The 13,484-nt window shown below is 38.8% G+C and overlaps 2 protein-coding genes across 3 annotated transcripts; one reads left to right on the plus strand and one right to left on the minus strand.

Moving 5' to 3' along the window:
* Positions 1-1,294: 1,294 nt before the first annotated feature.
* Positions 1,295-7,654, minus strand: LOC106162784 (caspase-6). Of its 2 annotated transcripts, none has more exons than XM_086995700.1 (10): positions 7,610-7,654; positions 6,357-6,497; positions 5,830-5,932; positions 5,225-5,401; positions 4,861-4,958; positions 4,353-4,502; positions 3,412-3,625; positions 2,910-3,074; positions 2,231-2,334; positions 1,295-1,747 (listed from the first exon to the last, which is right to left on the minus strand). In XM_086995700.1, the coding sequence occupies exons 2-10, from the start codon at positions 6,486-6,488 to the stop codon at positions 1,538-1,540; spliced, it is 1,353 nt and encodes a 450-aa protein (XP_086851826.1). In that variant the 5' UTR covers positions 6,489-6,497; positions 7,610-7,654; the 3' UTR covers positions 1,295-1,537. The 2 variants fall into 2 exon arrangements, with proteins under 2 accessions (XP_086851826.1, XP_086851827.1); XM_086995701.1 differs by lacking the exon at positions 7,610-7,654 and adding an exon at positions 7,224-7,513.
* Positions 7,655-9,819: 2,165 nt separating this feature from the next.
* On the plus strand, positions 9,820-13,429 carry LOC106178009 (ficolin-2-like). Its single transcript, XM_086996101.1, has 5 exons — positions 9,820-10,395; positions 10,895-11,066; positions 11,388-11,436; positions 11,774-12,172; positions 12,540-13,429. The coding sequence occupies exons 1-5, from the start codon at positions 10,190-10,192 to the stop codon at positions 12,728-12,730; spliced, it is 1,017 nt and encodes a 338-aa protein (XP_086852227.1). The 5' UTR covers positions 9,820-10,189; the 3' UTR covers positions 12,731-13,429.
* Positions 13,430-13,484: the final 55 nt, after the last annotated feature.

The following is a 13,484-nucleotide window of genomic DNA, read 5'->3' on the forward strand; positions in this document are numbered from 1 at the left end:
AACCGGGTTGGGCCTCTGGAAAAGGATCTGGATGTCATAAGAAACGTTAAGAGTATGATACTGATTTTGAAAATGAACATAAGAATCCACCCAAGGAAAATGGGACATTCGCTAATTATTATTATTTTATTATTTATTGCGGTTCAAGTACATTTTTTACAATGACTATGACCTAACAGTATACATAATATAATCATATAACTAAAATTACAATAGTAAATTACAATATTGTTTATACAATAACTGTGATCAGATTTTACAATTGCAGTATACGCTCGTTACTTTGGTTGACTAGGTGGTGGTTGGTTGAGAATATTTTTTCTTTCCTTATTACACATTGTGATATAGTGGGCCACATTCTTTATAACATGTAAATCGTTTGACTGCATTATGCATTTGAACTGACCCTCTGGGGTTTGTGTAGGATGAATGAAACACCCTGCACTGCTGTACGCCAGTGATTTGACCGTATTAGCCTTCAAACACCGGGAGTAATGAATAACGTGATCGATGTACACATAGGACTTTTTAGCACTCACTTCAACCTTTGAGCCCTACAGACTTTTTGTTTCTGCCAACAAGTATAAATTGTGAAGGCTGATTTCATTACATTTGTCTTTATTTCCTTTGTAGTTGAAAAAATTGCGAGTTTTCACGTTCTTGATTCATTTCCTTTCACAAGCTGTATAAATTGTGCTAAAGGTTTGTTAATGCACCTGATCTATAATAATGTTTGTAGTTTATAATCAGAAACTGATATGATTATTTTGACATTAAGCGATAAACATAAAAAATTCTGTTTTTGGAGATAAAAAATACCCTTAAATACTTGACATGAATAGGCCTACATAAAGCAGAACACATACATGTCCTTTTTGCTTCGATTAAAATAAATTGCTTTATAGTATATATAAGTACTTTTAGTCGTTAGGACATAAAGGCATAATTCCAATAAGAACAATTATTGCACTTTTTGAAACTCGGACCGACCATTCGCCTGTCTCTCAGGGGCGGATTGAGACCGTCTTCTGGATCTTCCGGAAGACGGTCAGATTTTCAAGTTTACATTGACGGGCATCTAATTTTTTCTGTCGGAAGACGGCAAAAAATGTACGATGGATCAACAAAGATCATTTTAAAGACTGTCAGAAAATAGCTCTGAAATAGCCCCTGCTGTCTCTCGCACTGAAAGGTAAATTAAACTCATAAAACGGATGCGCCCCACGTCATTTCTCTCTTAGGTTTCTAAAAAATATTACATTTTTGATCATTTTTGCTCGATTTTCCCTTCCCGGAACCCGTGTGTCTAAACAAAATTAATAAAGCCTGCACAATTCCGAACCTCGTTCTCACATTGCAAATCGTGGCCGCAATAACACGGGAATCCGGAAGTCGGACATTATCAGAATGAGAACGAGGTCATAGCACAACTTTTCTTTTTTCACAAACTAAAAAAATTAAGATATAAACAAATTTGATGTCATAAATAACCTGGCTTTTCCAACATCTTTTAATGCTACAGTAGTCCAACTAGGTTCTATCCCAGCACCAGTTGCGCTGTGTCGTCTCCACATGATGCCTGCGCGAGCGAAGACCTCCCTTCCGTGGCGGACTCAACGGCGTCATTTTGTTGGCAACTGTCGCTATCGGAGGTGACAGGACGTTTTGGGAAAAAGTAAAATTCCTTTCGCAGAGAAGAAGACTGATAGTCCAGTGCGGCACGTTTCCTCGACAGAATGCGGTTTATCTGAAACAGGTTGTAAAGATTTTTTTTAATATCGAATATAATTCAATTTTTATCCCCAAAGCACTTACTATTAAACTCTTGCCTCTTCGTACCTTGCGTTTGATTTTACTGCAAATTTTCAGGCAGTTGACAAGACATATTCAAAGTGACAAATTACAAAAAAAAGGTGATTAGTGCGATTTACTACATGCATATTAACATATTAATTCATATCAGACAAAAGAATTGAATGATGGCCCCGTATTTGGCGGAGCAAATTTCCTCCATATCCGTAGCTTTTCGTGGCCTTACTAGAAAGTTGCGCTCTTGCTACATAAAATAATCGCACTGCTATACTAGATCTCAGAAGCTGAATAAACAAAAATAAACCATCAAGGCCCGTTGTTGCAATTGCTCATTCGGTTGAACTCGGGTGCTTCCGTTTCTAACCGATATGTCTCGAGGTTGGGAGTCACACTCGAAACAATAATACCCCTCACTAACCTTGGTTAGCATGGAATTGAGGCTGTCGCTGTGTGCAAACGTACAGAAAACATACACTAGTGCTTCTAAAAACCAAAAATTGGGACTCGTTTCTGTCGATGAAGCTGAAAAAAAAATCAGTATTCTAAACCAGACTGAGCAACAAATTCAAACAAAATGACCTGCCAGTACCAAGGTTTACTTTCTAATTGTATTTATCTTACGTCCAGTAATTTATTTGACAGACAAACAATAAACAACCAAAAAGATGTCCATATTTTCATTTTTATTTTTTAATGCAAACAATAAAATAATGAGCCTCACACAATTCTGCAGTGATTGTGAAAAGGTTTTTCCATACACATTAGTAGAAAAGGAACATCTAGAAACAAAAACTAAAATGTCCAATTCTCCAAAGATGTGAGCTTGCGTTTTGCTTGTTTACGAATAACGATTTTTGACCATATTTTAAATCCAAGATGGTGCAATTTTTTCTCAATATGTAAGAGACCGTTCACAATGAATTTTGTCGACCTAGCTCATGTGTACAAACTCCATGGGGAATCTCGCTGAATGCAATCAGATGAACAGACTAAGACGCCTCCTTTTGTTTCCAACGTACTCGAATATCACCAGCTTTTCCGTATTCTACTCAACGCTAGGAGGAGGCGTGTTAGTGTCTTAATTAAGATATACTCACTGTATTCCGTAGAAGCAGCTACAAATATATCTGCCATGGTAGGCACAGCATCAGTAGCAACCTTCCCCTCTCCACCATCTCGTAAAGACACCGCTTGCAGATCGGCTGTAAGTTGTTCCATAACTTCTCTGCTTTCCCCTTCGGTATTGTCAGTGTCATTATCCACTGTAAAGGTGCATGCACAATGATATACAAAGTACATTTTTGTGATAATAAAATTGGGTATCTGAAAGCTTGTTCATTTTTGCTAATTGCAAAGATCGAGTCACTACTGTATTCTGTTTTATGTCGCTAATACTCACTCCCCATGGCTGAACAGGCCTGTGACCAGAAATTTCAAGCTGACGACTATTTTTCTGAAAAACTGGACCATTTTACCCCCTATGTTGTTCCAACCTGTGGAATGTCCATGGCTTAGATCAAATTTGGATTCAGAGCGGGCGTTTTCGGCCACAAGGGCTGTACTTTCAACCCAGGTCTCGGGGAACTATTTGTAACTTACCACATGTCTGCGCCAAAAACAGTTTTGGTTTATTCACCAAAGAACTACAGTTCTGTCCGTTGAAGAAGCATGTAACTTCACTGAGGCTGATGGTTTTGCCGTCCTTCCCCGTTAATATTCCTCCTTTGCCGTAACCTATGAATATGCAAATGAAGGACTCCGCGTCTCCGTGTTCCACATTCTGGGCCTCGCTGCGTAAGACTTCCTTAATTTTCTGAAATATGAAAAAATTTTGATATTTATTTAGCACAAGCTGAAAACATTTTTCATATCGTCAGTTTGCCAAGCTGATGGACGTTTCTACTCGTGACAATTATTGCGACAACACAAGGATTGTTACATGTACCAATCGATTATAACTCAAAGTTAGGTCAGTTATTTTAGTGTGTAGTAAAAGCTAAATGCCTCTTTGATATTTTAAAAACTAATTCAGTTTAACAGATTAACACGCCTCCTCATTTCCAACATACTAGTAAAGTCACCTGGTTTTCTACACTCCACTCAAAGCCAAATAGAAGCGTGCTTATCTGTTAAACTGACTGCACTCAGCGAGAGTCTGAGTCCCCGCAGAGCTGGCCCGATCTACGAAGATCTACGATAGTATAGTTTCTATGGAATGGGCCATTATTCTCTACAGAGTGCGTAACCCGGTTATGTATCATTTGCTTAAGATAATTATTTGCATATTATTATTTAGCCTTTTTTAATATTGCCTTATTTCAAAATTCATAAATATACATTCTTTCCAGACTGTCTTAAAAACAACGCACTTCTCAGAATTCTCTTTTCAACGCTTTAAAAATTATTATCAAAACATTATTTTGGGTAATATTCTTAATCAATTTGGTTTGGATTTATATAGCTTTAAGTTAAATCCATGTGTTTTAATTCCATTTTCTAAATTTGACGTTGTATAGGACCACTTCCTTTCAGATACCTACCTCTGCTTTTAAATTCTTCTTGTGATAAACTTTATAGCCTAGCTTTTTCAAAAGTCGAGTTAAATTGGTCCTCAGTATATCATGGCCTTCCATTCTGATATTAAGGATAATCAACGCTCTCCCTTTGTTTGCGCTGGCATTCTTATAAACCTGTAATAACAGGAAAATGCCCTATCGTGTGTAATGGACAAATGTTATTATGGTGAGGTTGAATACGGTTAAACATGTACGTAAAAGGCTTTAAATTGATTCAGACCTTTTAAAAATTTAACACAATTCAGAAGCAAGGTTCAATGTGTAAAAACCGACGCTCCAGTATGAAAATTATAAAAGTGTTTCTTGGGAATTTTTGTCTCTTGCGGAGTTAATTGCCTCATGTGGAAATTTTAAAAGTTTGTCCTACTTTAATTTTGATAATTACAAAATTACTGGCACAGTATCAGCAATAATGGTACACGCACAACTCTGAAGGCCTTTAAACGTGGTAATAAGAGCTTCTGAAAATTACCTGCGAATATTTTTCTTGTAACCGCAGTACACTGTCAGACATGTCGAACTTCAAAGAATCAACAAATACCAGAGACTGCCCGGCGTCACACGGCAACTCTATAGTGCAAACACAAGAAATAGTGTCTAAAAGTTATTCAAAAAGTCTTTGACTTAAAGGCGATTCCCTGCCAAAAATCACACTTTTGTTTTATATACAGGTACTTTTCAAAATAACAACTGATATATAATTACTAGTACTTGTTTTCTCAAAATACAAAAATACGAGAGAGAGAGAGAGAGAGAGAGAGAGAGAGAGAGAGAGAGAGAATAATTCAGCAGCGATCATATCCAAAATACAGGCCTAGGATACCACTGAACTTTACCTGGCAACTGCACGTCTTCCTCTTCCGGTTGCACTGGTTGAGTAACGCGTGGTTGGGTATTAACAGGTTGTGTGTTTGCAGGACACGGAGTAGATGTAGGGGGCGCGCGTGCCGCTTCTTTGGCAAGGCGCTCCTCTTTCCTTTCGGGAAAGAGAAGGTCTGCTAAATGTCCTTGCTCTGAAACGTTAATACTTAGATAATGAGCTGTTTCATTGCTTTTCTGAATTCAGGAAATAAATAGATTAATTACATAACATCGACACCGCCTGTTTCTTAAAACAGTTTTTTTATTTCTATATTTATATCTCTTTCTAAATGATTCGAACGGCCGCTGTACCAAAAATCTTAAGAAAGTAAATTCAAAATTAAATGAACAATTACAGTGTATTACAAACAGGCAGGAATTACGTCCACACATAGCTCATTGGACTGCAAGCAAGGAATGCAGTCGCACGTTAAAAGCCCAGAAATAAAAAAGTATTATTTTAAGATTGTGCAGTATACTTGCAATTTGAGTGACGATCTTGACAAAATGAAGGTCGGAATTTTAAAACAATTCCTTCACTTATGGTCTGATACGTACGTCACATTATTTGAGTACAAACCTGTTTCTACTAGAGCATCATAAAAGACATGAATGGCTTGTTTTCCTCGCATTGGAACTGTGTCAAGTATCTTCCGCACCTTGTCCGTCCGCGTACGGCAGGCCTAGATCAAGGTTAAAGGTCAAACACAAAATCCAGTAGAGATTAAAATTCAAAGGTCGATGAAAAATAAAATTCAAAGCACTTTAAATCCTTTTTAAACATATGCAGTTCATGATGGGACAAAGATAAACAGTAGTGCAAATAGTGCGGAAGCTATAAACATTACAGGTAATGTACACAGTTATAATAGGCATTGGAGCCGGTTGGTGGATGGGAGCTGGGAAGCCCTCCCCCCTCCCATTTTTTTCAACCATGTCAGTCACATCCATTTAAACCGGGGGGGGGGGGGGGGGGGGGGGGGGGGGGTAAGAGGACCTCCTTTGCTATTTTGTTTTCTTTTCCAGAATATTGGTTCTCTATGTGTGAGCAATTTGCAAATTTTTAGTGGACAATTTTACCTAAAATAAGAAAAAGCTGTTCCTAACCTGTACATCTTCCTTCGTAGAATCCGTGAAAATTCCCATGGAGTACAGATATTCGATGACATCGTCAGGCATCATATCCTTTATGAAAGCCGTGCGGTTCCGGCGTATTCGCTCCCTATCAGTTTTCTCCATGATTGGAACCTATTACAAATAAACACGTAGATATTTTAAAACAGTCTGTGATACGTGTTTAAATTAGCGTAAGATCTTTATATGACAAAAATCCCGCGGGATTTCAACCATTTCCCCTTTGTCAATAGCCTACAAAACCTTTAAAGAAATTATGGCTTGTAGGCCTAAACCCTTTCAAATTTTAACTTTCTACTTCTTTACCGTCACAAGTGAAATTCACTTATCTACATCTCTGTCAAAAAAAAAAAAATAATAATAATAATAATAATAAAAAAATAAATAAATAATAATAATAATAATAATAATAATAATAATAATCCTATTATTCAAAAAGCCTGACGTAACCCACTGTACTACGTTCGGTACTAGTAGGCCTCCGTTAGCTGGCAAATGCCATTAACCTGCATTGAAGGATCCCAGATTAGACCTCAGTCACCTGTAGGCCTACTATGCTGTAGGTCCTAGTGTCGGACTTTCTTGGGTGCTTTCATTCTAAACATAACTGATAGACCCCATCCCCATAGATTTTAGATCGATCTATCCCTGTGGGGAGTCTCACTAGATTACTGTCAGCTTAGCCGGCTTAATTAAGCGTCTGTCCCGCCTACTAAAAGCTGTAAGGGGGTAATTAACTATGGTGCGCGCTCAGGTGACTGCAATTTAGCATGAACCCCCAGGGAGTTAGGTCGATCTAAATCTAATTCTCTGGATCGATCTATTCGATTCGAGGCCTACCTGCGGTGATAGGGGTGAGAGTGCGACCTCATCCCCCCCTCCTCCCCCAGTGTAGAGAAATTCGTACGTACGGCACTAGGAGGTACATGTACCATGAATAGCAGGTCTCAGACCTAACAAAGCTGTTTGGACAGTTCTCTCTCTACATATATCACTGCATAATCAGCGTACGGCGTTTACATGATTAGGTATATAGGCCCTACTTGTCCCGCTGGTAAGTAGACACTCCTACTTTTTTATCGAGGCCCCAAACGCTTTCTTACAGAGATCGCCTGTCTGTACCCAAGGCAGGGACATTATGAACACCTATGATTACCCGTGAAATCAACAGACTAATAAAAAAACCCTTCTAAATAAAAAATTAAAAGAGAAAATGTGTGACATACTTTTCCGTTTCCTGTTCACCATAAAGTTACGCGTGCGCAAACCGCACTGCAACTGACCCAGTTTTAAAAAAGGGGGATCCCCTTTTTGCCTCGGCTATGCAGACCTAACTCGAAAGCATCGCTCATTGCGACTGAGCGCAAACGTTTCGATTCCATAACTCGCCCATACCCGCCCCATATAATACATTGTACATAGCCTCTGTGTGATATCGCTATTCGCGCTGCCTTCGAGTTACGGGGCCCAGGGCACGAGAAAGTGATCTTTGCTAAAATTAGAACAAATAATTCTAATATTGCCTTTTTTTTCTCTCAAGATACGAAATAAAAAATAAAACTTAAAATGAAAAAGGAAGACGGCCAATATCAATTAAAAGATTTAAGCCCTTACACACAAATAAAACTTTAAATGTGAGCGGAGTGTGGAGGGGAGGGGGGCTACGACCGCCCCTCTCGCTATCTGTTTCTTTCATTTTAATTTGTTATACGTCATTTCAATCTTTTTCCTCTACAGGTGTCATATTAATTATGAAGAATCAATTGATCATCGCTCTTTTAAATGTCATACTACTGACTAGCGATTATATTTTTACTCAGTGTAGGCTATATAGGCTCATCCCTCATTGTTTCCTCTTTTTTAACACATTGTTAAAAATTTACATGCATCGCAAACACAGATATTCTTGTCCCAAACCAGACCTGTTTATTGACTTTCTCAAGGAATGGTATGCAAATACAGATGGTAATGCGATTTCGAAAAAAACGAAAAGGTTCAGATTTCAAATGATTCAACTTTCCGTTCATACTTTTTGATTTTCTTAGTTATGAAAGACTTTTACTTCCTATTTTTATGTAAACTCGACCTTAAATACACGCCTACATATTAACTTAATGAGACAACTGGCATTTCAAGAAAGGCCTACTATGGGCAAAACTAACAACTCAATAATAACGACAGCCTGGTATTTTTACCGTCACACAAACATACAACAACAACAATTATTATTATTATTAAGGAGTAGGAAATGATTATCATAACATGCAGTGGCGGATTTAGAGGGGGGGGGGGGGGGGGTCCTGACCCCCCCCTTCAATTTCTGGTCCCCTCTTGAAATTAGAATTTTGACTAGCTGAATCTTTGAATGCTCTAGCTGAATGCTCTAAACCGTACCCAATGGCACCGTTCGCCCTCTTACATACCACACATTTCGGGGCCCCGAACCCACGCCAAGTGTGTGTGTGGGGGGGGGGGGGGGGGGCGGCTTCGCATCCACGGACCCCCCCCCCCCCCCCCCCCCCCCTGTCAAATAATCCTAGATCCGCCCCTGACCTGCTGAAACTTTCTGGCGTTTATCGTCTGCTTCAGACGACAAAATTAGTTCAATGATTGAAGGACAGCCCACATGCAGCATTTATCAAGATCATCTTGAAATCCACTGGTGAACAAAAAATTATGCAACATAACACGGGCCCAACAAATTAGAGTTATACCAGGGTCATCTTGAAGTATTTATTGATTATCGTGACTCCATCAATCTCTATTTCCTCAAGTACCAGTACACCAATATTTGCGAAAATAATACATTTAGATATCCATTTATACTAGGACGCAATCCATCTTTTCAATGGGGATTGCCAATAACTGCGTCCATAATATGTCACCTGTTAGTCCCAACTGTATTGTGAACCTCACCTCACCTTTTTGGGGATTGTCACCTAGGACAGGTGGTCCATCATCATTGTACGACGCTCTCTATACAAGGGATCATCTCAAAATGTTACATGCTTTTAAGCTTTTAAGTTAAAACTTTTAGACCATTTTTTGCTCATTGCGGGATTAATCATGCTGTCCATTTTGATAAAGAGAAAAAAGTCTGATACATAAACCAGGCCTAGCTGTTTGGCAACAGGCACAATAACTGGAATAATAATGATTTATAATAGAAGGAGGATTTGACTGGAATTTTAGTCTTAAAGTTTCGACCAGCTCAGTTTTTGTTCATTAATTTCATTGTGAGACACGCCCCTGATGCGTCATTTGTAGGATATTCACAAAGATCGAAACACTATCGTCAACAATAGACTGCCCTCTTCTTCTTATTATCAATTTATAAATATGCTTGGCGGTTTCACACCTAGTAACTGACTGTGTGGATGTATATGTATAGGGTCAATGACAGGGCACAGCCGGTTACTCTGTAGTAGTAGTCCAGTCAACGTCACAGTGATATCATTGAGGAGAAATGCACCATGGGATATCCTGGGAGCAAGTAAACAGATCCACCGCAAGTGCCAGATAAACACTTCGCACAAGACCCCGTATGGAAAGGAGTCAAGAGCAAACGAGGGTTATCTCGTACAAATAGCTTTCTTCAGATGAATCGGCTTCAGAGTTCGCACCAAACGACAGAGGGACATTTTAGATGCCTTCACTAAAAGGCGAATTGATGAAACATGCTGTTTTCAATTGCCTGAAGCCAAAATTCGAATATTATAACACGGAAAATTTTCGTAAATGGAAAGTGCCATTAGGATTTGTATGTACAACTATTTTTGTGATACTTGATGTGAAGATCGGACAGCATGTCCAGAAGTACACGCAATAGGACAGCCATGCTATTATTGCCGTTTGTTGTCCTCGTTGGTCATTCTCTTCAATGCGTGCATTCGCAGTGCGGTGCATGTTTTTGCGCAATTCCAAGATGCCGCATGACAGACGCTGTGCAGGAAACTGTCCAAAATATCATGTCTGCGTCGGCGTGCGCGAATATATGTGAGAGCACACCAGGGTAATGTTGAATATTTTTGTTAGCTTATAGCGTTTCAATTGTCAATAGCTATAGAAGAAATTAATTGACATTTCCCAGCCAATATTTTTTGCGGATCGACAGATGAAACTTTATTGGTCTACACCGGCTAGCAGGCTAAATCAGTTAATTCCTTGCAATCGAACGTCAAATTCCCAGTTTAATTGTGACGGCTTCACTTAATGCATAGCAGTTAGACAGGCCATAATTATAGTTTTTCATCACATAGTCTGTCGCGATATAGTATGTCGAACTACTCGTAAGCAAAGCCGTCACAAACATGAATGAAAATGCAGCTTAAATTTCGGTTTGGATAAAACCTCCTTAAGCATCAGATGACATAGGCTACTTTTATCAACGGCCTGAAACAGGAGTGAAAACGGCCATTTTTTTATCGCAATTAACTTTTTCTTTTTTTTTTTAAGAAATGGCCTCAATAAAATTAAAAATTCTTAAAGTAGAATTATTAATATTTTTCAAGTTGTGCTTCATTTGGATTTCGAAAAGCGTCACAACAATGTGATCTTTTGAACGGAACGCCGGAGATCGTCAACAACAACGTCAGGTGTGACGTCATAAGCGAAGAAGACGGGACCTATTCCCCTAATGCCTGTGGTCTGACTGATAAGTTGAACGTGACCGGCAGAATAGAGGTAGGTTGAATATCACGGTTACCTGTTCTATGGATCATTTTGCTTTCGTTGGTTATTTAGTTTAAGGCTCTAAACTTAAAATTGATTAGGTTTGGGTGATGGTCCATTAATGATGCCTTGGCGGAGGTCTGCCGTTTCTGAGTGCTTTTCTAGTTTGTATATTGGCTTATATTTCGGTCATGGAGTCGGATGACATGTGCAAAATAATATTTATTTATTTATTTATTTATTTCATTTATTTATTTATCTTTTAATCGTTTCTAATACTCAGTAACTGTGAAACAGTCTACTGAGTTGAATGTAGTTCACTTTTACTTTTAGACGGCTTCCAACTCAAGAGGTAAGTCCACAGTGACAGACAGACAGACAAGTGAGTATTTATACACAGATTAGGGGAAAATCAAACAGAAACAGACAGGTCCGACAGACAAACATACAGACATGAAAATAAAGGCTTCTGATCGTGCAGACAAATCGAACGACGAACAATTTACATGTAGTTAAGCAGACAACCAGACACGTGGAAACAGCTTTTAATGAATACAATATAAGGGTATCATTAACATTAATAGTTGTCATCTCGTACAGAAAGTTACAATATCAACATGCAACTCATCGTTCCTTGGTTAAAATATTTTGGATTCTTTAAATTAATGCAGATGCTCTTTAGAATTGCATGTTTTCGTATACTGCAAGTTGCGTTTTAGATAATCACACTTACACGTATGATGGTGACTGGCTGATCATCATGAGGCGCTACAATGATGACGTCAACTTTAACCAAAGTTGGACGTCATACAAGCACGGGTTTGGTGATCCAACCAATCAGTTCTGGATAGGAAATAAGGTCATCTATCAACTGACCAATCAAAATAATTATTCCTTACAAATGGACCTACTTTCTTGCAACGGGAGGTATTACTACGCAAGGTGGAGCCTGTTTAGGATTGGGTCAGAGTATCAGAATTACAAAGTGAAGGACATGTTGGTCGAGTCTTTTAACACGACCAACACGACGAAAGCCGTGGACTTCTTGACGAATCCATTAGGAGCAGGCTTTTCAACATATGACCGGGCCCGAAATACAAACTGCCCGATTAGCTTCGGTAAGTTCTGGTGCAAAATGACAGGAAGATTTCGTCCATCTATACAAGAACTTTACGATCTGTCTCTTCCCTAACTTCAAGTCATGGCGTTCCAGTCCATGGTCAAAGGTCTTTGTTAGATGTAACTTGACCGACTCTTCTGCGTTAGATCTGGAAGTCGGACAAAGTAGAAAACACGTTTAGTTTCGTTGCATACTTAGTTTGCAATATTTTCATGAATTAGAGGTACTTTAATTCCCCGCTAAATGTACAAATAGATTGCACGCAGGTTTACAATTACATCAGGAAAATGAATTCAATTCATAAAAACGTTATACATGTAGATACATGTAGATGTATTTTTAACCAAGAATTAAATTTTTTTCAGGTGGTGGTTGGTGGTTTCGACAGTGTGCTATGGTGTGTTTAACGTGTACGTACAGCCACTGCCAGGATTCTACGATATTTCCTGAAGATAAGCGGAGATCGTCAATGAAATTTGCTTCGGTGACCGGTAATAATTGTGACTACGGTTGTCTACTAAAAACTGCTACCATGAAAATTAAGAGAAATGCATAAATGGAAAAAATAGTAGTTTGAGGCAGAAAAAGCATAGCATGTCAAGACCGTGTTTTCTTTAAATCCTTATGGTGACCAAATGATGCGTGTGATTTACGACCTGATAAAGCTTTTGAAGAGCATACCCAACATTCCATGTAACTATGGTTAGATCACCCTAAGAGCCAATCTCATCCCTCGTTTGTCCCATCCGCCGGTTGAGGTAGCCTAAACTGTGAGTCAGCTGTGGAGCCAATGGTGATAACGATTAAAAATCACGTTCAAATGTTACATGTACGTCGTACTGACTATGTCCTCATAGAGCACATTCAGAACAGCCGACTAACAGATCCGCGGATCAAATATAGTCGACCCACTTGAACGCTTGTTGCGTTATCCCCTTTGGGAATCTATTATGTGTCTAATTTGGAATTAAGCGGCTAGCTTTTTAGTGAGTCGCCATATTTTATCCGCGGATATGTTAGTACGCTGTTCTGAATACGCTCTTAGACCAAAAGATGGGGAACTACACAGTCCGTAAAATACCCTTAATCTAGCTACCAGAGAATTACTTTAATTCTATTATGTCTACATCTACAGTATTATATGCACTGTATGTAACCGCTTGATCAAACAGGTTTTCAGCAGGTATATGTAGCTACCATCATGTTTGGACAAGATAACTGACAGCAGAAGCAAGCGTGAATAAAACGTACAGAGCAAAAAAACGATTTTGTCTGCTAATGCATACACTGATCGTGGAAAAAAGGGTAAA

The sequence above is a fragment of the Lingula anatina genome, chromosome 9, assembly GCF_051362555.1.
Source record: "Lingula anatina isolate TDL-2025a chromosome 9, LinAna3.0, whole genome shotgun sequence".
Taxonomy (NCBI): Eukaryota; Metazoa; Brachiopoda; class Lingulata; order Lingulida; family Lingulidae; genus Lingula; species Lingula anatina.